General features: G+C 51.9%; 2 protein-coding genes across 3 annotated transcripts; one reads left to right on the top strand and one right to left on the bottom strand.

The window, feature by feature from the left end:
* Positions 1-7,596, bottom strand: FHL3 (four and a half LIM domains 3). 2 transcript variants are annotated; one of them, XM_055342131.1, is made up of 6 exons: positions 7,453-7,596; positions 2,641-2,881; positions 2,380-2,554; positions 1,213-1,382; positions 932-1,118; positions 1-805 (listed from the first exon to the last, which is right to left on the bottom strand). In XM_055342131.1, the coding sequence occupies exons 2-6, from the start codon at positions 2,794-2,796 to the stop codon at positions 651-653; spliced, it is 843 nt and encodes a 280-aa protein (XP_055198106.1). In that variant the 5' UTR covers positions 2,797-2,881; positions 7,453-7,596; the 3' UTR covers positions 1-650. The 2 variants fall into 2 exon arrangements, with proteins under 2 accessions (XP_055198106.1, XP_055198105.1); XM_055342130.1 differs by having other exon boundaries at positions 2,641-2,814; positions 7,453-7,595.
* Positions 7,597-11,944: 4,348 nt separating this feature from the next.
* Positions 11,945-21,725, top strand: UTP11 (UTP11 small subunit processome component). Its single transcript, XM_055342114.1, has 8 exons — positions 11,945-12,065; positions 15,476-15,537; positions 16,808-16,910; positions 17,310-17,423; positions 17,905-17,998; positions 18,090-18,220; positions 20,653-20,763; positions 21,459-21,725. Exons 1-8 carry the CDS (start codon positions 12,003-12,005, stop codon positions 21,540-21,542), a joined length of 762 nt encoding a protein of 253 aa, XP_055198089.1. The 5' UTR covers positions 11,945-12,002; the 3' UTR covers positions 21,543-21,725.
* Positions 21,726-23,187: the final 1,462 nt, after the last annotated feature.

The raw sequence follows: 23,187 nt of genomic DNA, 5'->3' as shown, positions 1-23,187 counted from the left end.
TTCACTTCCTCACACTGCTTTTATTGCAGAATCTGGAAGGTGGGTGAGCCAATCCCACCCCTCTGCCCATCTCTGGGCAAAATGGAGCTCAGATGAAATGAGGAAACACTAGGCAGACCCGGACTGGGCGCAACCCTGTGCTCTGGGATCCCCTTAGACAGTGAATTCCCGTTTTGCTGCCGCCCAGAGAGCCCCAGCCTTGGGGACAGGGTGGGATGGGGGTTAGGGAGGGTCAAGCCCGAGTAGAATCCACTTTTGAGGACTTCTCAGGCACCCATTGAAGACCTAGAGTCTCTGGAAAGTCTAGATTGAAGGGGGACTGGGTCCTGGAGTCCAGGTTTGGAGAATTGGGCCTAGAGCCCTGGTTTGGGGAGAGGGCTTGGTCTGGGAAGCAGACTGTGGGGAGAGGGCTGAAGTCTAGAGTCCAGGCTTGCGAAAGGGCTTTGAATCATGGAGGCTCCATAAGGGCCCAGGTGTGGGGGCCCTGGGCAAGGAAGTACCAGTTTGAGGATGTTGGAGCAGGGAGGCTGAATCCTGGAGCCCAGGAGGAACCCCAATTTGGGGAGGGGCTGGGTCCCAAAGGTGGTTTGGAAAAGGAGCCTTAGTCCTGGAGCCCTGGTTTGGGAGGTCCTGGGCCCAGGAGTCCTGGCTCAGGGCCCTGCCTGGCTGCAACCCTGACACACCACTTGATCTCCGTCCGGCACAAAGCCTTGGCCCACCAGGGAGGTGGAGCAGCGGGCGCAGGAGAAGCAGCTGTGGTGCCAGTGGCGGTCTTCAAAGGACACATACTTGCCTCCACCGAGTCCTGGAGGGAGGCTGGAGGTTAGCTCTGTGGATCTGGAGCGCAGTCCTGTCGCCCAGCCTCACCCAATACCAGATCCCATCCCCTTGCTTGCACCCTACCCGCAATGTTCTTTGACCCTTGTCCCACCTGTGATGGGGCGCTTGCAGCTGCTGCACTTGGGTGCAAAGAGTTCTCCAAAACAGGCCACACAGTAGGGATCGTCATCCCGGGAGGTGAACTGCTGCCCTGCCAGGGGCGTCTGGCACCCTGTGCAGACCAGGCATTCTCGATGCCAGGGCTGGTCGCGGTATGTCACGCCACCCTGTGTCAGCGTCTGTGGGGGGCAGCACCTGTCAGCAGGGGGACGTGGCGACTCCCACCCCACAACAGAGCCTCACTCACCCCCACCCCACTGGCCCAGCCCCCACCTTGCTGCAGCGGGCGCAGCGAGGAGCAAACTTGTTCTCATAGCAGGGCACGCAGTAGTGGGCACCCTTGTCGGGCACAAAGGAACGGGAGCCCAGCGGCTGTTCACAGCCGCTGCACAGGAAGCAGTGCTCATGCCACGTCTGGCCTCCGTATTCCAGCTTCCGGGACCCTGTGGGGAACAGGGGTCCCACTCAGAAGCTGTGTCCCAAGCTCCTGAGTTCCACTCTCTGCCATCCTCTGAGGACAGTCCCTGCTGTTCCCATAGCCTAAGCAGGGTGGCATCCATGCACATGCTGCAGGGACCCTTGCCGCGTAATATGGCACATGCTACCCTCCCCCAAACACTGCACACGCTAGCTGGGCACATGCTAGGCCCCCATAACACGAGGGCTTGGCATAGGTGAAGTCCCCACATGTACCAGATATGGCTGTGTCAGCACACACCAGGCCTCCAGGTCACAAGCATGATGACTCAGCACGCACTCAGCCCTTATACGCAAGACCCGCTGGTTTTAGCACACCCACAAAGACCCCACGTATACACTAGGCAAGCAAGTCTTTGCTCACGCAAAGCCCTAATGCCCTGGACGTGATAGATTCAGTACGAGCAAAGCCTTTGTGTATCCTAATCCTGTCTCTCCACGTGTCCTAAGCCCTCACCCATCTAGGAGGCATGCAGGTCATCACACCCCTGAAGCCCTGCTTCTCCATCTCTACACACATCAAGCTCCGATGCACCAAGTGTGCCGGTCTCATTGTACTCCTCACTCCTCCGTGTACCAAACATGCAGGTGTTCACACATGCGGAACCCCCAGGGGGGTCTCAAGCTTGTCAGTCTGCGCATCGCGGGAAGCCCACAGGTGCACACCAGGTCCGGCACACGCTAAACCCTCGGGAACATACCGGGCTTGTCCGTTCCTCTACGTGCTAAGCTTTCACGTGTACACCTGGGTGTGCCAGCCTGTGCGCACCCTAATCTCCCAGGAGCGTACAGGCATGACCGATCCCCACATATGTCAGATTTCCAAAAAGATGCCATGCGTGCAGGCCTTTGTAATACTAAGCCTCCCTGGATGTAGTGGGCACATGCCAGTCCCCCGTTACGTGCACGAGGCCTGCGCGGAGGCCAGGGTGGCAGGCGGATGGTGGGCCCCCGGGGACGTACCGGGCATGACGGTCTCCCCGCAGGCAGAGCACTGCGACGAGAAGGCACTGCAGTAGCAGTCATTGCACAGCAGCTCGCTGTCCTGGCACGTGAAGGGCTCGTCGGCCAGGGAGCGCTGGCAGCGGCAGCAGCGGAAGCAGCCCTCGTGGAAGTGGCGGTCCTCGTAGAACAGCTCCTGCGGGGAGCACGGCAGGGGCGATGGCACCTTTGCCCCTCTGCCAGCCTCCACCCACTCCTTGCCCGGTGTGCTCCAGCCCTTACCCTGGAGTCGTGCCCGATAAGCTGCTGGCACTCGGCACAGGTGTTGGCGAAGGTGCTGTCGTAGCAGGGCACACAGTAGGGGCCGTCGTCCGTCTGGATGTATTTGCGGCCATACAGGGACTCGCTGCATTTTGCACAGTCAAAGGCCTCGCTCATGGTGGCTGTGAGTGAGCCCTGCCAGGGGCAAAAGGTAGGGTGCGGGTCACCCAGAAGGGCTGTGGCTTGGCCCCCTGCAAAAGTCCTTTGTGTTAAAAAAAAAAAAAAAAAAAAAAAAAAAGAAAGAAAGAGCAAGAGACCAGGTCTGAGAAATGCCAGGTCAGGACAGGGGGCGATGAAGACAGGGTGCTTCTGGAAACCCAGGAGTCCTGCATGTTTATTTCTGTATTTAACAGTGGGGTGGGGTGGGGTGGGGGGAGAAGGGGTCAGGAAAAAATCAGGAAGCAGAAGTTGTTTTCTTATCTGGGCCCTCGCAGATCTGGGGGGAGGGGGCTTTTCCTGGGTCAGTGACTCATTTCCTGCCCCAGTCTGAGTTTAGCTTCCAGTGTCCCTACTGTCCCCATGGGGATGAGAGTAGGGGCAGGGAGCCACCCCACTCTGTATCCCGTAGGAACAGTACTCCCACCCTCTCCTGACTCCCAGGAAGGGGCCCTAGGTATATGCAAAGAGGAACCTCGAGGGATGTGAATGGGCTGTGCCTGCCCTCTCCTGGTCCAGCCGACTGCTAGAGGGCTGCTGGGCCATGAATGGTGGAGGTGGACGTCACCTCGGGCCTCCCTCCGGGAGAATCAGCCAGAGCAAGCACTTCAGAGGCTCAGCCTGGGTTTAAGCAGGAAGGAAATCCTGCAAGCTGGACACAGCCAAGCTTCCCCAGCTGGACCCTCTGCCCTCAGCCCCCTCCAGCCCCTGCTGGGTTTCTGGTCACACCAGCCTGGGCAGCCTCGGCCTGCAACATCTGCAGCAGCTGTGGCAGCACAGACGGCCAGATGTCAGGTCTGGCCAGCAACAGGGGAGGAAAAAAAGGGAACCTGAGACGCCTGGGGAGGGAGAGGGGAACTAAAAACATAGATGATGCAGTGTGCCCCCTGCCATCTCCAGGCAGCCATCACTCCTGGCAGAGCTTTGCAACCCCCTAGGTCATTATTTCCCTCCCCCGGCCTCTGGGAGAAACAACCTCTCCCCAGCTTTTCCGGTTTCTGAGGGTTTGGGGTAGGGGGGGAGTAGAGGGTGAGAGAGTGGGAGCCACGGAAGACATCTTCTCCCCAATCTGGCCCCCTCGAGTGGGGAGTCAGGCAGGGGGGAGCCCTGTGAGCTGCTGCTGCAGACACCCAGCCCCCACCAAACCTCAGACACTTTCCATTTTCTCAGGAACAAAGCATGTTTGCAGGATGAGGTCATCCGCACAGCTGCCTCTGGAACAGGAGCATGGGGAGTGGGGGGGGGCAGGGAAGTGGGGTTCCCAGTCCCTTCTGCTGCCCCTGACTCCAGTTTCTGGTCCCAGATTCAGAGCTCCCACCCCCAGCCTCCTTCATCATGAAGCCTGCTCTCTAAGGGCTGGGATCCCAGGGAGGGTGGAGAGGAACCACCAAGACTCCTAGGAAGGGGATGTTCTCACAGCTGCAGAGGAGCCTGGAGAGGACAAAGGAACCCACCAGCCCACTACCTCCCCCCCCACACACCCCAGTAACTGGCAGTCCCCGGAGCCTGCCCAGGCTCGGGTTGATGGAAAAGTGCTCCTTTTCTCAGCCACCCCCAGTGGGAAATTCTGGCCAAGAAGCGTTGCTCTGGCTTGGAGTTCAGACTCCAGGCGCCAGCAAACGCCCCAAGCCTGGAGGGCCTGGCTCTTGAAGGGATGGTTTGTGAACTCCAAGCTGCCCTTCTGTACCATGGAGTGGGGGGAACACAGAGTTCGGATCCCAGGCCAGGCCACGAGGCCTCCAGGGGCTGGGGTCTTCAGAGAGGTGATTCTGGGGCAGGGCTATGCTGTGGGGTAGAGGGCAGCTCTCTTTCTCCATCCGCTCCCTGCCAATCAGGCCTGGGTTTCCTCTGGCCCAATATCTGAGGGTTGCCTGGGCTGTGGGCCACTGGGCAGCAGGGGACCACACAGGTGGAGTGTGTGGCCATGGTCCGTTGGGGAGTGCCCCAAATCTTTTCCTTCCTTTCTGGCTTGGCACACAGCAGCCATCACCTTCCCGGGCCCAGGGTAGCCCTGGGGCCACCCTCTGGGAGGCAGTCATCACTCTGAGACAGGGGCACCCCAAATAGGGTATGGGCATGGCTTCTGTTTCCTTCCCAGAATCCCCCAGTCCCCTAGTTTGTCCAGCTGGGCTCTAATGAGGACAGAGTGAAGGGCACTATTGAGACCCACCTGTCCCTGCCCATCCCCCTTCCTCCCCTCCCTCCCACTTTCCCTGGCACAGCAATAGAACTGAAGAGAACCAGTCTTATATTCCCTCATGGCCTGGGGAGGGGGGGTTACAGAGGAGACTGCTCAGTCTGCCAGATGGCTCTCAACTCTTGTCCTCAACACACACACACACACACACACACACACACACACACACACACCACCCCTACACCTGACACACACATCTGGCACCTTCCAGTGAGCCTCCCAGAGGTCAGAATGGCTAGATAAATGGCTGTGGCATAGTGTATAGTAGGCCCAAATGTGGCTTGGGGTGGGCATCCTGACTTCTTCTCTTACTAGCTGGGTGATCTTGGGCAAGTCACTTAAGGTTCCTGGGCCTGTTTTCCTCTACGCCTACCCCCTTCTCCCGGGGTTGTCGTCAGGCTGAAATGGTGGTGCTTGGAAAGCACCTGGCAGAAAGGGACTCCTCAGTGAATGGTAGCTATGGGCGTTTTTATGATCAGCCCCTCACTCATACGGGGGTCAGACAAATTTCTGAGCCAGGCCTGGGTCAGGGAGCTGGCCTGGGTTTTGACCTGGACATTCTCAGGGTAGATCCAGGGATAGACCAAAGAGGGACCCCCACCCCCACTCCCCAGTTCCACTAGGGGAAGTGAAGAAGCCCAGGCCATCGGGCTGCCTGAGGAGATCAGTGGGGCCGGCCTGGTGCCAATGAGCATAACTCCTGAGACCCCTCACACAGGTACACAGGTGTACACACCTGCATGCTGCTTGGCCTCCCATAAAGAGCAATCCCATCCACCATTTCACCAGATCTCCCAAAAGGCAGGCAGGAGAGGATGTCATTCCCATCTTACAGTCGAGCACAGGGACAAGCCAGGCCCAAGGTCACTCAGGCCTCGGAGAGCCCAGGTTCCCTGCTTCCCAGCCTGGAGCCCTTTCCTGTTTTTCTCTCTAAAAATGGTGCAGCGGTGGTAAAACGGGGTGGTCAACATTTTAAGAGCAGGGGTGTGGGAGGTACTCGGTGACATCACTAGCACAGGAGTCTCAGTCTTCTCCCCCAGCTGCTAACCCTGCCATTGGAAGGCACCCAGAAGCCTTTCCAACTGCCCATGCCAACCGCTCAACTCCTTTGCCCCCATCCACCCTGCACTGTCGGGGAGGACCCTGGCCAGGCCTCACAGCTGTGAGTCAGGATCAGATCAGACCCCTCCCCCCAGCTCCCAGGAACTGACAGGAGATTTAAGGGGAGAAACCTAACCCCCCCCAGCCCCCACCTCCCGGTATCAGGCACCAACCCCAAACTCTCCCTCTCCCCACCCCTCCCCGCCATGGGGCCTGGGAGTCAGAGCAGTTTAGGGGAAGGAGAGCGGGAAGCGGGATCCAGCAGCTGCCTTGGGGACCGGAGAGGAACAGTTCATTCACCCCGGGTCCCCCAGGGCTGAAGCAGCACGTCCATGATTTGAGTTTAAAAATAAGTTGGAGCTGTCTTGGTGTGTGCCTGGGGCTCCTTTCCGACGTGCCTGTCTCGGGTCCTTGCCTCACAGGGGCCTGGCTGGCCCAGAGTCTGTTTCCCCGCACCCCTGCTTCCCAGTCTTTCTCAGGCCTCAGTGTCTCGGGGTCTGCCTGGGAAGCTGTCAGGGCGGCCTCGAGCAAAGCCAGCTGCGCCCCAAGCAGCGCAACTGTGCCTCTGCACACCTCAGCTGTCTTCGTGTTTTGGGGACCCGTGTCCCGGGCTGGTGACCTCTGCTCATTTCTACCTCTGTACACCCAAATCTTCGTAACTGAGTGCCTCCAAGGGGTTCCGACCCCAACCCCTTCGCTTCCTCCTCGGAGCACCTCTGTTCGTGAGCGTCCCTGTCTGCAGTTTCTGGACGGCTCCATAGGCCTCACAGAGGCTGATGTGCCACAGGGCTAAGGAGGCTTAGGCTTCGGGGCCCCTCACGCGCCCGGGACCCTGCAAAGCCCTGGGAAGGGCGCTGCACCGTGTTCACCGGGGTCAGGGGACGCTTCTCCTTCCAGCGCTCCAACCCACAGAACCTAGGTCCGTCCAGACGCCTCCGGGCTCCCTCTCGGGGACTCTACGCCCCCAGAACCTGTCCCTGACTCCCTGACTCCCTGACTCGGGTCCCCCTGCAGCCCCCTGTCCAAGCCTGCCGCGCGGGCCCGCGTCTTGGTCTGGCTCCGCCCGGCTTTCTGGGAGCCTCAGTTTCCCCAACCCTCCAGGTCCCGCGCTCGACTCTGGCTTCTCCGTTTCAAACTTGGCCCCTTCCCCCGCCATCCCCAGGTGTCGAGCAGCAACCCCCTCCCCCGCCGGGCGGCCGGGATCGGGCGGTCCCGGGGGTGGGGGGGCGCCCTCCGGGGCTCGGCGCCCCCCGCTGCAAGCGCGCCCCCGGGGCGTCGCGGGGGCCCCGGGCGAGGAGCCGGCCTGGGCGGGAGCTCACCTCGGAGCGGGCGGCGGGAGCGGGGAGGCCGGGCCGCGGTCCCTCGGCGGCTCGTACCTGCGGGCCGGGCGAGCGGGGCCGGGCGGGGCGAGCGGGGCCGGGCGGGGCGAGCGGGGCGAGCGGGGCGAGCGGGCGGCCGGCGGCGAGGCCGGTGCGCACGGACCCAGCGGGCGAGTGGAGCGCGGCCCCAACCCCTCCCCGAGGAAGTGCGCGCCGGGCCCGCCCCGCCCGGACCCCGCCCCCGCCCGCCCCCGCCCCGCACCCCCAGGCCGGGGGCCAGACCCCGCCCACACCCCCCCTCGGGCCCGCGGGTCTAACCTGGCTCGCCCGACCTTCCCGGGCGCCGGGACCCCGCCCCCCCCGTCCCCTCCTGCCTCCGCCGTCCTCTCCCCTGCTGCACCCCCTGCACCCCCCAGCAGCCCGCTGGAGACCGCCTGCTGCACTCGATCTCCAGCACGGGGGCCGGGACCCAGCCCACCCAAGTCCCCTGGGGTCCTCCCTCATGGCCTCTTCGTGCGCCCCCACTCCCACCTTCCAGCTCATCCCCCCAGGGTCACACCTAGACCCAACTTGTAAAGGGGCCTTCATCCAGCCTGGAGGCCCGGGACTGTGTGTGGGGGGTGGTTTGACTCTGCTGTCACGGCCCTCCCTATCAACGGGAACCAAGGTGTTCTCTGGAAACAGGGAGTGAAGAAGGGACCCCCCCACCTCCGCCTCCGCCTGACCCCAGACTGGGCCTTGACCTTCAATGATTTCACAACTTTTGAGTGGCAAAAACAGAAGTACCCCCCACCTCCTCACCTCCGGAGGCACCCTGGGACAGAGAAGTTCGGCCTTGGGTTTCCACAGTGCCCAGGAATAGTTATGACCTTTGAGGCCCAGGGGAGACCCTAATCCTTGGCCCCATGGTTTTTGGGTTTCTCAGGGAGGGGTGTGAAGAGTGTGCACGGATGGGGCACCGCAGGGTTGGTGGAGGGAAGTGGAGGGAACCCTTCCTCCCCCACCTCTACAGTTTCCAATCCTCTGGCTTTCTCCCTGTGCCCCGGGAGGGTGGACTGCTGCCTGCCAGGGACACAAGGCCCCTCCAGGTCCTTGGGCCAATCCCCCTGGGATCCTCAGGCTTGTCACTAGGCATAAATAGCCTCGATCTAGAAGGGTGGGGGAGGGAGGAGGAGGCTGTGCTGTACTGTTTGCAAAACAGGAGACAACAAACTGACTCTAGAAATAACCTCAGCATCTAGAGTAGAGACTCAGGTGCCACAGGGCTTCTCCCATCCCCCAGGCTGGGTCTAGCCAAGCTCTCAGAACAGAGACTCGTTTGCTCCCAGGCCAGGCCTCCTGAATACCTTCCTCTCCCATCTCTAAATCATATTCCTGTCTTCCCGGATCCCAAGTCACCGTCGAGGCCAGGTTTCCTCCCCAAATTAAAATATTTGCTTGGTTATTGTTCCTAATGCCTAGATTGTAAGTGCCACGAGGGCAGGGACTGGGTTATTCTTGTTCACTACCACATTCCCAGTACCTACTCCTATGTCTGCCACATAATAAATATTGAACGAATGAATGAATGACAGACGCTGCTTCAGTTTCAACTCCCCCCCCCCCCCCCAGTTTGGACCTCAGGTACCTGCTACCTGGAGTCCAGGGAGTGACCAGCCAGTGCATGGGTGAGCCCTTTCTCTGGCCTTTGTCATCTAGGTGTAGGAGGCTCCTTGCCTTGGGAAGGGCTCTGAGGTGAGGGGAGGGCAAAATGAGCAGGTTTCAGAGAGGGAGGGGTAGACTAAGGAAGCTGCTGGATCAAAGCTAGAGTTGGGGTCTCTAGTGTTTCCTCACGGCTTGTATCTCTGCTGAACAGCCTTAATAGGAGCCAGCATTTCCCAAGTTCTTTGCACCAGTCCCTGCCTAAGCACGTTGCATACACTAATGCACTTGACTATCCAACAACTGTATGAAATGTGTATTCTTATCCTTATTTTAAAGATGAAAAAAAGGAAATACAGAGAGAGTAAGTAACCTACCAAGGGCGACACAGCTAATAACAGCAAAGCCTGGATTCAAATCCAGGCAGTCAAATGTCAAAGCTCCTTATGCCAAAAAGAGCTTAACTGGCCAGACCTGCAGCCTCTTTAGTCACTCAACCTCTTTACCCCTCCGGCTGCTCATCGGTTAAGAGTGGTTGACTCCCTGACTCACAGCATTCTCGCGAATATTGGAGGAGAGTATACAGCAGGTATTGAATATGTGGGATTTGCTTTGCCCCTATACATTCCCTTTCACGTTCAAGTGTTAAGGTTCTGCTGCTTGGATTGGAGGTTAGAGAAAATTAGATTTCTGGCTTGGCCTAGCCTGGGGGAGGGACACTGGTATAGGGCAGGGGCTATGTCCTTTCCCCTTCCCATTTGTAGCTCCCCAGTGGGTTCACGTTTCCATTGGCCCAGGATGACTACGTGCCTTAGGGAGGTCTAGGGATCAGCCACATGGACTCCCTGTTCCTGTTTCCCATCAGGCCTCCCCCGCCCTCTGGGGAACAGGTGTGTCCGAGCTGGGGCTGGAAGAAGAGCCTGATCGCTGGATGACTAGCCTTGGGTGAGTGGGCTCTGGGTTCCTCTTCAACCACCCAGGAGGCCCCTATACACCTTTCCTTATTTTGTGGTGGAAGGGAGCTTGCTCAGGGTCTCCTGGTTATTCTTTCAACCTGGAAGCGTTTTTTAAAAGGAGGCCCTGGGTGACAACTGACAGGCCTCTTATGGTTTCCTCTGGGTGCTGAATCACTCCCTGATGCTTGTGATCACAAGCCTTCCTTTCCCCAGTGAGAAGACTTCCTTCCTTCTCTGGGCGTATTGCCTGCTCTTACCCATTGGGCTGCCTGGAGCCCCTGCCAGGACTCATGGCTTAGCAGACACCCTCTTTCAGATTGCCCAGGAACACTATTCTTGTGACCCCAAGCCTGGCAATGCTCCATGGTGTAGAAGGTGAAGTAAGCGACTTCCATAGAGTATGCAGGGTCAGGTGGGGGTGGGGGTGGGAGGGGAGGCGAGCGGAAGAGCTAAATGCTGACTACATGCGGGCCATTATGCCAAGTGCTAGCCTTGGCCTCCTTGGGTTCTCACAAAAGCTATATGGGTTGGTTATATTATTACCACTATATGATAGAGTAGGATGTGGCGCTCAGAGAATTTGACAATGTGGCCCCAAATCCAAGCTGATAGTGGTGCATGTGCGGTTCAAATCCAAGGCTGATTCCTGGGTCCCGTTAACCGGGCTGAGGCTGGAGTGGTGGGCTAAACCAGGAAGGGCCTTGTCTTTCAGTGGTTACGTCACGAATGAAGTAGACGCTTGTTCATGTCTGGGACCCTTTGCACATGACACATCTCAGCTACTTTCAGCTTTGTCATGCCCACCCATCTACTGGAATGGCACCTCCTGGGACTGAGGAGAGGATTTCCTCAGAGCGCTTCAGCTGTAGGGCCGAGACCTGTCATGACAGATAGGTGCACAGAACCCGCTGAGGGTTAGCTTCATGAGATGGAAAAGAAACCAGATGCCCCTGAATGCTCCGCTGTATGGGACCCTCTATCCTTACCGGTAGGTTTAGCAATGACAACCACAACCATTGCTCCCGTTGATTGTGAACTTGTTTAAGGGCTGAGCACGGCATTAAGCACTTTAAACATATTAGTTCCTTTAATCCCTTACAACAATTCTGTGGGTGTAGCATTATTACTACCATTTTATAGATGGGGAGACTGAGGTGCATTGGGGCTAATTTTGTCGTGGTGGGTGGCAGTGTAGGATCAGAACACACCTCTATGGTTTTTGGCCCTAATGATATTGTACTGCCTCTGACACTCGTTCTCCCAGCTAGCCATTTCCCTGAGTGTGTGAAGGGCTCCCATTTTATCACTACTGCTAGGATAGAACTCCTCCATTCTACTGTGCGCCTCTCGACCGTCCCTGTGATGCAAGCAGAGCACACTATCATCATCCTCGTTTTATGGCCGAGAAAAATGATGCTCATTAAAGAGACCTGTCTACAGTCACACGGCCAGTAAGTGGCAGAGCCAAACATGGCTTTTAAGGCCTCCTGTCTCTAGGGTGCTCTTTCCGGTGCAGGGTAACATTCACACGACTCCACCTTTAACCGCACCGCGCAAATAGAGCAAGGGGAGTAGGGCGGCAGGGGCCCGCGCATGCGCACACTCTACGCGCAGCTCAGCCCGAGGGCAGTGCCAGCCACGTGTTCCCAGGTGCCAACGCGGAGCCGAGCGCGAAAACGAGATCTCGGTACACGTGCCCAAGCTCTGGCGAATGAGAACGGACTCTCGCAGAGTCACGGGACTAGACCTAGGAAACTACACTTCCCAGAGGCAACTTTGGGGCTGGACGCCTCTGCCGGAGGACGTAGTTCCGGAAAGGCAGGCGCCGGATAGGCTGCGCGGAGGAAGTGGGCGGTTCTAAGCAGCTGGCGCTCGGCCTACTTCCGAGAGGATCGGCGGACGCGGCGGCCGAGGCGGTGCGGGGCAGGCGTTGTCTCCGGAGCGCGAGCGGACATGGCGGCGGCGTTTCGGAAGGCGGCGAAGTCCCGGCAGCGGGAACACCGAGAGCGAAGCCAGGTGGGGCCGCACGGGCGCCGGCCCGTGGCCGGGGGTGCTCCCTCCTCCTCCCCCTTCCCTCCCTCCTCGTCTTCACCTGCGGCCCCCTCCCCTCCCCCTCCCCCCCTCCCTCTTCCTCTCCCTCTACGGGCCCGGGTCCCTGCCGCGCGTGGGGGAGGGGTGTCGCCGGGTGCCCGGGGCGGAGCCTTGCGGCGGGCGAGCTGGGGGCGTCCAGCACCCCGGGAGGAGCACTGGCTGCTCCCCGTTCCCTGGGCACCCCTGGGCACCACGGGGAGACGTCTTGCGAGGTTTCAGTGAGGGAGTTGGGCGAGACACTGTGTGCAAAGTGCTTGACCTTCGGGGGGGGGGCGGGGACAGGTGAGATCAAAGCGCATACCTGCTGGAGCCATCCCGAGCGCTCGCCCAGCCCGCTGCTGCACAGGGGGGCTGTGACCCAAGAGATGGGCGATGGTAACGTTAGCACCGTCAGGTGTGGGCTTGGCGCAGAATCCGCGGAGACCTGCCGCGTACCCATTTTATGTGTCACGCCGTAACGTTGAGGTTTTCCGTCCCTATCGTACAGGTGAGGAAACGGAGGTCCAGGCAGCTTCTGTGACTCGCCACCATCAGATTCAGGTGGATAGACACTCATAGGACCTCGCGCGCACGGAGCATGTGTCTCTGTTGGGGAGGTGGAGTAGAAATTGGTTGCATGTATGAAGAATCAGTGTATCCGCTCCGCTGTGCGTGGAAAGCCCATCGTAACCGATCCAGGAAGGCCCTTAATGGGGACCTGCGGTCCGATTTCATTATGCGGTTGGGGCGGAGAGGGAGAAGGACGTGGCCAAAGTGTTGGTATTGCCGATGGGTGGGATGGGGTTAGGGCCTCTTATCAGATATTTTATGGTGCACTTACTGTGTGCTCAGTAAGTACTACTGGGAGCAGTAGTGTAATTTGCCGCCTGGTTTGAACCTAATTCATGGGTCTGTGTGAAAGTAATGATGGAAATGTTTCTTGTGTGCCACGAAGTGCAAAACACGCTTTCCCGTCATCTCATTGAACTCGCAACACTGCATGGAAGGACGTAGGACCATTTTCTCAACGCTTGCAGATGGGGACACTAAGGCTCAGAGAGGTTAGATTGCCTGCCAAAGACACACAGCAGTAGTTGGCAAGCAGCAAAGTCAGGAATCAGGCCACAGGTTTTGAACCCAGGGGCCGCTGAAAGATGAAGAGAGAGGCACTTTCATAGGTGGTGCACGAAAAACGCCAAATGAGGAATTTGGATCGGAAGAGCAGAGATGATGAGGGAAAGCATCACGATGGAACTTGCTGGACTTGGAAGGCAATGATAATAGCTTTTCAAGCACTGACTGTAATGTAGGCTAGGGTATAGCCCAACAACTGTGCAAGATTATGTCATTTAAATCTACAGCGTGTCCGTGAGGTAGATGTTGTCATTTTCCAAATGAGTCTGATGCTTAAAGAGATTGAATGATGGGACGCCTGGGTGGCTCAGCGGTTGAGCACCTGCCTTCGGCCCCAGGAGTGACCCGGGAGACCTGGGATCAAGTCCCACATCGGGCTCCCTGAATGGAGCCTGCTTCTCCCTCTGCCCATGTCTCTGCCTCTCTCTGTCTCTCTGTGTCTCCTATGCATAAATAAAATGTTGTGTGTGTGTGTGTGTATATATATATATATATGAGAGATTGAATGATGTGTCCAAAGTCACAGTTGTAAATAGTTGGTTTGGATTAACAGAAGACAGGGGGCTTCTGCGGCTGGCCATAAGCATCCTGTTTGAGTAGGAATAAAGGGTCTTTGCAGGAGAGGTACAGAGGCGGCCGTGCCGGGTAAACATGTTGACAAGAGCACTCCATGTTTGGGTCAAGTTTGGACTTTATCCTTCAAGGTCTTTCACTGAGGGGGTGGGCCAGCTACTGAAGATGTTTTGTATGGAGGGGGTAGGTGTGATTAGGTGAGCTATTTCAGATCTGCAATGCCAGGTTTCCTATAATGCAGATCCCTTTCAGTTAGTGTTTTTGTATTTTTTGAGCAGATACCGAGTAGTGCGATTCCAGGATCGTAGGGTAGCTCTATTTTCGACTTTTTGAGGAACCTCCATACTGTTTTCCGTAGTGACTGCCTCAGTTTGCACTCCCAGCAACAGCTCAAGAGGGTTCCTTTTTCTCCGTATCCTCCCCAACACCTGTTTTTCGTGGTTTGTTGTTTTTTATTTTAGTTATTTTAATTACTGAGTTATTTGTCATATCACTTTGAGGATAAGAGACGAGAAAGGTGCCTTAAAAATCTCATCTTAATTATTGTACAAGTTTAAACGTAGAGAAGTGTCTGTGCTTCTTAAAAAATCGAGATGATTCAGAGCAGAAGAGGATGCGGTCTCATTTGGTGGGGGCAGAGCACAGACGGTGGCCCCACACTGAGGGGTTTCTAGTTTTAGCTTTGCCAGTTATTTTGTGTTCTTGGGCAGGCTATTCTCTAAACTTACTCTCCTTTTGGAAAGTTGGGATAACAGTTGTGTTTTATCTACTTCCCGTGTTTGTTTTGTGGATTAAATGAGATTGTATGTAACAAGCATAGCAGATTGCTTTGCAACAGTAAGTGCTTAATAAACGTGGCCTGTTACGTTGATGTAGGCAGAATCATCTAGCACAGACACTGACATGTATTAATCGCTCAACAAATAGCTTGTGGAGAGATAATACCAAGATAGAATCCTTGTGCCTCCTATGCTATCCAAGTACCGTGTCAGAGAAAGTATTTTGTGTCATACTTGGTTTTCTTTCATACTTCTTACCGAAGGTATAATCATAACAGGAAACATATGCTGGGTACCTGCTGTGTGCCAGGCCATGTGCTGGCACTAGCACGTGCAGAGGCTCATTTAGTTCTCATGATAACCTTGAGAAGCAGGTAGTAGTAGTCTCGTTTTTGTAGTTAGGAAACAGCAGCTCAGAGAAGGTAAGTGACTTGCCCAAGGTCACAGGTTGTTAAGAAGTGAAGCTTGGATTTGAACCCAATTCTCCAGACTAAATTTAGTGCCCTTGCCACAGTTGCCTCCCTGTTATTATGTTTTCTCTTCATAGTATTTTATAAATCCTTGGATTAAGTCTGTAGTAATTTTAGTACAGCTGGCAACTGCTCGCTTAGTGCCGAGTCATTGTTGCCTCTCTCTGTCCTTAATAGGCCAGGAAACCTACTATGGCAGTGCTTGTGACCTCTCTGGCGCCTGTATGGTACCTCTCATCCTTGGGCAGAGCCCAGTTGGGGGAGGGGAGGGGACAGGGTAGCAAGTTGGCTCCAAGGACATGGATTTACTGAGCACTCCAGAGACTCTTGTTCCTGCCAGGTGTCCTGTTGTGTTTGCTGAGGGAACTAAGCACTTTTTTTTCCCTCTTTTGTCTTCTAGCCCGGCTTTCGAAAACATCTGGGCCTGTTGGAGAAAAAGAAAGATTACAAGCTTCGTGCAGAGTAAGTTCAATTTTCTGCTGGGGTGCTGCCAAGAAAGCGGACAGCTTCCCTGCACTGCAGCTGAACATTGCCCAAGTGTCCGAGAGGGGATAGCTTCTTGCCATTGATAAAATGGCCAAAACTCTGGCAACCTGTCACATACTTGTCTGTGACCCTAAACTTTTCTCTTTGGACAGAGTGTAATTTATCTATCTGTAGTTGCGCTGTGGACTTTTTTTTTTTTTTTTTTTTTTTTATGTTGCTCCAGATAGTTTTCTCATAGTGGCTTTGGTTTGCCCCTGCCTTGGTCTTTGAGCCAAAAGCTGATTCTTTTTTTTTTTTTTTTCTTCTCTCTTTTCTTGAAATGCAAGATATAATCTAAAATTCCAGTTGTTGAGTCTCTTACATCACTGCGTGTGTGGTGTGGAATGAAGAGATGTGAAAGATGGATTCATAAGACTGAGCGTGGGTGATAATGAACTCTGAAAACATTTTATAAAACAATTACCCCATTCTTTTTCTTTAGCACTTTATTTGGAGAATATAATTGTTTGTTAACTGTGCATGTCAGCTGGAGTCCTTTGTGCTTGTGGTACAGATGGTGATGGATTAGGTGGATTGCTCTGGGTCCCAGAGTTTTTAAAGCTAATAATTAATAATGATAACTGAGTGCTATTATTGGCCCAGGCAGAGTTCTAGGAGACTTGCAGTTTTTGCACTTATGTATTCCTCCCAACAGTGTTCTGGGACACTGTTATTATCACACCCATTTTACAGATTAAATTGTTTTTTTTTTTTTTTTTCAGATTAAATTGTAATACAGATTGGTTAACTAATTTATTCAGGATTACTTAGCCCAAAGTGGTGGAGTTGGGGTGTTCATGCAGATAGTCTGGCTCCAGAGTCCACCGTTCTAGTCAGTAGGCTATACTGCGCTGTATAGTTTCCGAATCTTACTTGGTCATCTGGTGCCCAAGCTTGCTTCAGAACCTTGCCTAATGAAGTTTAACGTGTGTTTTGTTTGGTGGTTCTCTGTAATGAGGTAAATGGCAGTAACACATGGGATATGGGGACAGTTAATTACAGATGAATTTTGGGATAGGAGAGGAGCCTACCTAGACAGGAGCTCAACATCAGTGATGGTGGAGTCTGAATCACATGTAATCATTGCTTTGGCTTTTTGGGATTTCATTTTGTGTAAACTTTAGATGCTTTTAAGATTTGCTCATTGTGGGTGGTTGGTTTTTGTTTTTTTTGTTTTGCTGTGAACCTCACTTAACCTGCCTTTTAGTGACTACCGGAAAAAGCAAGACTACCTCAGAGCTCTCCGGAAGAAGGCTCTTGAAAAAAATCCAGATGAATTCTACTATAAAATGACTCGAGTTAAACTCCAGGTGGGTGCCTGATGGATCAGTTGGTATTCTGAGCTCCACCTAAATAAAGAAAAGAAGGATGGGGGTGGGGGGGGGAGAGATGGAAAGGAAAGATCTTCGGCTTTTATTTAGCCCTTCTCTAGTTGGTCCAGGTGCTCTTGGTCAGTATCCAAGGCAAACTGCCCCTTCATGAATAGCATGCATTTCTGCTCCGGAATGTGAGTTGTCTTATGCCTGGAGCTGTCCTTAGTGGATGAGAATGGATGACTGGGTGCCAAACTCAACATGCATCTCAGGGGCTTAGGTGCATTGGACTGCTGTATGGCAGTCCGTCGTCTTTGTTTCAGTCATGAGCTATGTGAATGGTTTAGTCATGATTTTAATCTAATAGGAAATATATGTTTTAAATTTGGGTTTTAGGACGGAGTTCACGTTATTAAGGAGACTAAGGAAGAAGTAACTCCAGAACAGCTGAAACTGATGAGAACCCAGGATGTCAAATACATAGAAATGAAAAGGGTTGCGGAAGTTAAGGTAACAACTGAAACCCTTTGTTCTGTTGTGTTTTTGTTGTTTAAAGAATGAAATATAAATTCATTGATCTTGAATTAGAAGTTACGTTTTTCTGGCATTTACAGCCTTAAAGCACTTTGTTGATGATGATGATGATTTAGAAGTATGGACAGTATGGTGGAATGGAAATGAGACAGACTTAGTTTTGAATTCTGGCTCTGCCATTTATTAGCCCCGTGATTATGGACACATTAATCTTCTTGAAAAATTGGTTCCTCATTTCTATTTCATAGGAATGTTAAATGAGTATTTGGAACGTGTAGCCCAGTACCTGACATGTGGTTGGTGCCTGGTAAATTGTAGTTGTCTTTTCCTTTAAAAGAAGGAAGCACAGTTTTTGATGGCTTGTGATTATGATGTGAAATGGTTTAAACTTATGCACATTCATGTCTGATCCCCTGGAAGAACCTAATATAAGATGAGATCATGTTCTGTATTCTAGAAAATTGAAAGACTAAAATCAGAGCTCCATCTGCTGGATTTCCAGGGGAAGCAAAAGAATAAGCATACGTTTTTTTTTGACACCAAAAAGGAAGGTATGAAACGTTTGAGGGTTTCTGAGACAGTTTAGCATGTTGGCCTGTTTTTGGTGTCAGATGGTACCTTAAGAATTGTCTTGACTTTCAGTTGAGCAGTTTGATATTGCCACTCACCTGCGAACAGCCCCGGAACTAGTTGACAGAGTCTTTAACAGACCCACAATAGAGACCTTGCAGAAGGAGAAGGTGAAGGGGGTTACCCAGCAGATTCGACTGAAGGTAATTTTTTCCGTTGTTTTTTTGGGTCTTTGCTTAGGAGAATCTAGGGGTGTGTGTGTGTGTTTTAATATTTTATTTATTTATTCATGAGAGAGACAGAGGCAGAGACCCAGACAGAGGGAGAAGCAGACTCCATGCAGGGAGCCTGATGTGGGACTCGATCCCAGGACCCTGGGATCCCGACCTGAGCCAAAAGCAGGCACCCAACCACTGAGCCACCCAGGTGCCCCCTTCTCTTTTTTCCCCCATTATATTTATTACAATTATTTGAGGAAAACTCATGAAGTTCCATTAGAAGAGTGGAAGGAAGATTTGATGATGGCGATGGGAGCGGAGGAAGGTTCCTTGGTTTTTAACGTTGGGGGACTTGGAGCCAAGTGGCTGGCAACTTAGGTCTGGCTTTTAGTTTGGCACTTGAATCCCACCTCTCTGGGCTTTGAGCTTTTAAGGCTTGTGACTGATGCAGAGAGAGGATGGGACACTGAAGATTTAGGGATTTGATACACTCTGATACTGAACCTTTAGCGGCAAATATACATCTCAGAAAGCCTTTACATATTATGCATTTGTAACCAAAATTTTATATTATTTTTCCTTATTGTGCTTTCCATTGCTGGAACTGGGTTTGTGCAGAAGACATGCTTTTTCTCAAAGCCTTCTGGAGTTGAACTCTCACTTCTGACTGATTCATTTAAAAAAATGCTGTCAATGTGTTTCAAGCAGACAGCTGTTCTGTTTTGATTTGAATCATTTACACCGCATCAGCTTTGCTTCCAATGTTTAATTTCACAGCAGTTTCTCTAGCTCAGAGGCAGCTAAACTTGCTGTAGTAATATAAATACTCCTAATTAGTTTGACTATATTGGGTAATCCCATAAATTTGACAGTCTGTGTAATAAAGTGAAAACAAAAGCTGTCTGAAACCACTGCTGTGAGACTGTGCTAGAATTGGTGAATTGTTTAAATCTGAAGCCCAGTAATAGTCCCCTCTTGTAGATAACACTTCCAGCTAAGGAGCCGGCTGACTAGTGTTCTCGTGATAACCCTGTTTGTCAATTAGTTGTATTTTCAATTAGCTGTGTCACTAACACGTCTCAAGTGTTGTGGTAGTCCCTAAAGAGATTAGTGCTCCAAACAGAATAGTTCACCAGCACGCCTCTTGAGAAGTTGGGAAGGTTCGGAGCTTGCCATTTTTGTCGAGTGGTATTGTTTCTTTTAGTTGTTTTGTTGAGAGCAAAAATATTTTCATTAAAACTGCTGGTGGGTGGATTGCAAGGGAATTTTAAACCTGTAACTTGGAGGGATGGGCAGTCTGGGGATGGGCTTTTATAAAGGAAGTCTGTGGGGATCCCTGGGTGGCGCAGCGGTTTGGCGCCTGTCTTTGGCCCAGGGCGCGATCCTGGAGACCCGGGATCGAGTCCCACGTCGGGCTCCCGGTGCATGGAGCCTGCTTCTCCCTCTGCCTGTGTCTCTGCCTCTCTCTCTCTCTCTCTCTCTCTCTCTCTCTCTCTCTCTCTCTGACTATTGTAATAAATAAAAAATTAAAAAAAAATCTAAAAAAGGAAGTCTGAACACTCTTTCCGCACTCACATTTTGTGTAAATAGATGTATACGTTTGTGCAGATTTGTACAAACACATACATGTTTATGTCATGAAAATCCCCCCCCCCAAAAAAAAATCCAAAGCTTTCATCAGTTTCTCAGGGGTTTATATATGATTCCTCCAAATTTAAAGACCTCTGGCCTATAAGGGGTATTCAGCAGTGAGAATTCTCACGTCAACTTCTGCCAAAAAGTCCTCTCTGGTTCTCAGGCACCAGTACACTGCCCAGTGGCCTTTCTGTCCTCTGTTCACTTTGTTTAGGGTTTCCAGGACTGGCTCATTCTTGCATTGCCTTAGGTAACCGGGATGCTCACACAGAGGTTGAACGGCTTAGTGTAGTAGTGGAAAGATTCCTGGGATCTGTGAGACTCGCAGGACAGTCCTGACTCTGTTCCAGGTGAAACACATGTCCCTGGGCAAGTCTCCAGGGTTCTGTTTAGCCCTAGAATGTGGTGTTCTAAAATGGACAATTTTATAGTCCCTTGTTGTCTTGATTCTGAGTAAAAAGGGAGTTGATGAAACCATTTATGCATCTGGTCTTAAGTGGATTAAAAAGCAGTTTATTGGGGATCCCTGGGTGGCGCAGCGGTTTGGCGCCTGCCTTTGGCCCAGGGCGCGATCCTGGAGACCCAGTATCGAATCCCACGTCGGGTTCCGGTGCATGGAGCCTGCTTCTCCCTCTGCCTGTGTCTCTGCCTCTCTCTCTCTCTCTCTCTCTCTCTGTGACTATCATAAATAAATAAAAATTAAAAAAAAATTAAAAAAAAAGCAGTTTATTCATTTTTATCTTGTTAATTTTATTGAAAATGTGTGTGTGTTTCTTCCGCAGCGAATAGCTAAAGAAAGGCAAAAGCAGTATAACTGCCTGACACAGCGGATTGAACGTGAGAAGAAATTGTTTGTTATTGCACAGAAAATTCAAACGCGCAAAGATCTTCTGGTGAGGAGAGCCTTAGGCCCTTCCCCCCCAACCCCCCACCCCTTGTAAAGGTCTTAGCTGAAACAATTTCAGCTGTGTGTAAATCAACCCCAGTGAAAATGTCTGCTCCTCAGGGGCAGTGGTTTGAGCCAGTGTCTGTTACTCTGACAGTGTTGAAATGTTCCTTGATTAAGAAGGGTAATAAGGGGCTTATTAGTCAGTGCTTTGGAACAGCAGAGGGTAGGATCGGGTTGCATATGAACTTTATAGCTTAGGAGCAGCTATGTGTAACGTCTAAACAGGTTAAAAAAACAGCGCATGTCACTCATGGGTGTTTAAAAATAGATAACATTGTGTAGTTAAATAGCACAGCTAAGGATTATACGATGTCCCGTTCATATTCTTATGGTTCCTCTAAATGTCAGATCTTTCAGTTTTCCAGATCACTCAGCTCTGCCTTTCTCAACTAGGCTTCCGTGTGAGGATGTGCCCTACCAAAAAAAAAAAAAAAAAATGATTTGAGTACCTCTCAGTTTTTCCAAGAACTTCTACACACTGGTGGTAGCCTTATGGATTCCCAGGGGAGAAGATGATTCATTGCATCTGGGGATACTGTAGTGTGTCTCCTGCTCTTTGAGAAGGGCTGAATTAGGGCTAATAAGTAGTTTATGACCACTCTCCTACTATTTACCGGTAACCTTTTTACTCTTTTATAGGATAAAACTCAGAAGGTGAAGGTGAAGAAACAAACAGTGAACTCCCCAGCTATTTACAAATTTCAGAGTCGTCGAAAACGTTGAAGTGGTATAGATAAGCTCTGTCATTCCACACGGAAGAGAATCCCCCCCGCCCCGTCACTGCACATTCCATTACTCTGAACAACATGGTTTTTCCCATTTGTAAACTTAATTTATTATAGATCTGTCTGACTTTTGATACCTTTTTGTGAACAACATTAAAGCCCCTTCCTCTGTTATACTGTTTTTGGGGTGTGAAATCAGTCTTTTTGTATGTTTTTTTTTTTCCACAATGAAAGCTATATAATCTCATTACGGCGAATTTGGGGAAAAAAATGAATTCATCTCTAATCCCAGTACTTACTGAAGTACACCAAGTACTTAAGAGTGCTAGGAGCTAGGGTGTTGGAGGTGAACATTATTGTGAACATTGTCATTTATCTCCTCCATTCTCTAAAGGTACGTGCTGGTTTTTGCTTATGTTTTTGTTTTGTAGTTGTAATTATAGCAAACAATTTTATATCTTTTCTACTTAAATTAGCCCTTGGATTTTGCTATGTCGCTAATTTTTTAAAAAGTAATGTACGTTCATAGTAAAAATTAAAATATATTTTTATTGTTTGCATGTTTTATCTAGACTGATTTTACCATCCTTCCTTCTGTGTTCATTGGATATTCAATTCAGATGGCTTCATAAATTAGCTAAGGAGGAATTTTTTTCTCTTTTTATAGCTCAGATAGAAACTCTTGGAGCTAGGAACCCACAGTGGTGGTACCTCCTTATTGATGAAGCTGAAATCAGACAGATCTGGCTCTCTGTTCCTGCCCTCTGCTCTTCTGGCCAACTCATGATTCCAAGGCTATAAATGGCTTGGTACAGGCCTTTGCCCTGGAGATAGAGTCTCCAGGGCATGTGCAGCACCTTTCTTCCCAGAGTCTCACCCTTCCCTGCCCTTATAAGGGTGGGAGGCTGAGGCAGTCAAGACAGGACTGAGCATGCTTGGAGCAAATATGGGAGGAGCAGGTTCTGGGAGGCTTGCTTACACCTCACCCCCTGGAGGGGGAACAGCTGTGCCTGGATTTTAAAGAGTAAAAAAAAAAAAAAAAAAAAAAAAAAAAATCATCATTAAAACTTAATAAGTTCCTATGACTGCTAGGCTCCTGCACAAAACCTAAAATGAAAGCCTGTTTCCTCGGGGTGTACCCAGTGGGATTTAGATCTGGGAGCCCTAGAAAATAGGAAGAAGGGACAAGTAATAGAAGTTAGCAGCTTTTGTCCTAAGAAGGGATGTGCTTCCCAGTCTGTGTGTGAACTTCCTCTTGGGGAGGTGGTGAGCTAAGTGAATATTAATGGTCTTATGACACGGGGGTCTGGGGACTTGAGTCCTGAGTCAAGGAAGGGATTTATCCCATGGGTATTGGACAGAGGAGTGGGTACACTGAGCAGCAGTCTGTTCCTAGCACAGAGCAACTTGGTACTGCTGCTCTGACTCCGTCTCTTGTCCTTACTGGGTGGGAGGTGAGGAGTATATCTAATGCGTTCTCTTGAAGCATTATTGAGGTCTTATAAACACAGGTGCATGCACACCTGTAGACCTGGTACATGAACACGCCACCAGGGTTTCACGCCCAGAGGTTACACGCAAGGTCCTCGCATGTTCTATAGGTACACAGCCATGCGTGAAGAGGTGTGTGTGTGGGCCAAATG

This window comes from Nyctereutes procyonoides, unplaced genomic scaffold (assembly GCF_905146905.1).
Source record: "Nyctereutes procyonoides isolate TBG_1078 unplaced genomic scaffold, NYPRO_anot_genome, whole genome shotgun sequence".
In the NCBI taxonomy this organism is placed as follows: domain Eukaryota; kingdom Metazoa; phylum Chordata; class Mammalia; order Carnivora; family Canidae; genus Nyctereutes; species Nyctereutes procyonoides.
This window is presented reverse-complemented; position numbering and strand designations above follow the sequence as displayed.

Excerpts from the sequence above, each read along its gene's own strand:
- FHL3 (XM_055342131.1), bottom strand. The coding sequence starts at position 2,796 with ATGAGCGAGGCCTTTGACTGTGCAAAATGCAGCGAGTCCCTGTATGGC. Across the intron at positions 1,119-1,212 it reads GCTGCGCCCGCTGCAGCAAG|ACGCTGACACAGGGTGGCGT; the intron begins GTGGGGGCTGGG and ends TGCCCCCCACAG. Across the intron at positions 806-931 it reads CTGCAAGCGCCCCATCACAG|GACTCGGTGGAGGCAAGTAT; the intron begins GTGGGACAAGGG and ends GCCTCCCTCCAG.
- UTP11 (XM_055342114.1), top strand. The coding sequence starts at position 12,003 with ATGGCGGCGGCGTTTCGGAAGGCGGCGAAGTCCCGGCAGCGGGAACAC. Across the intron at positions 16,911-17,309 it reads TGACTCGAGTTAAACTCCAG|GACGGAGTTCACGTTATTAA; the intron begins GTGGGTGCCTGA and ends TTTGGGTTTTAG. Across the intron at positions 18,221-20,652 it reads CCCAGCAGATTCGACTGAAG|CGAATAGCTAAAGAAAGGCA; the intron begins GTAATTTTTTCC and ends TTTCTTCCGCAG.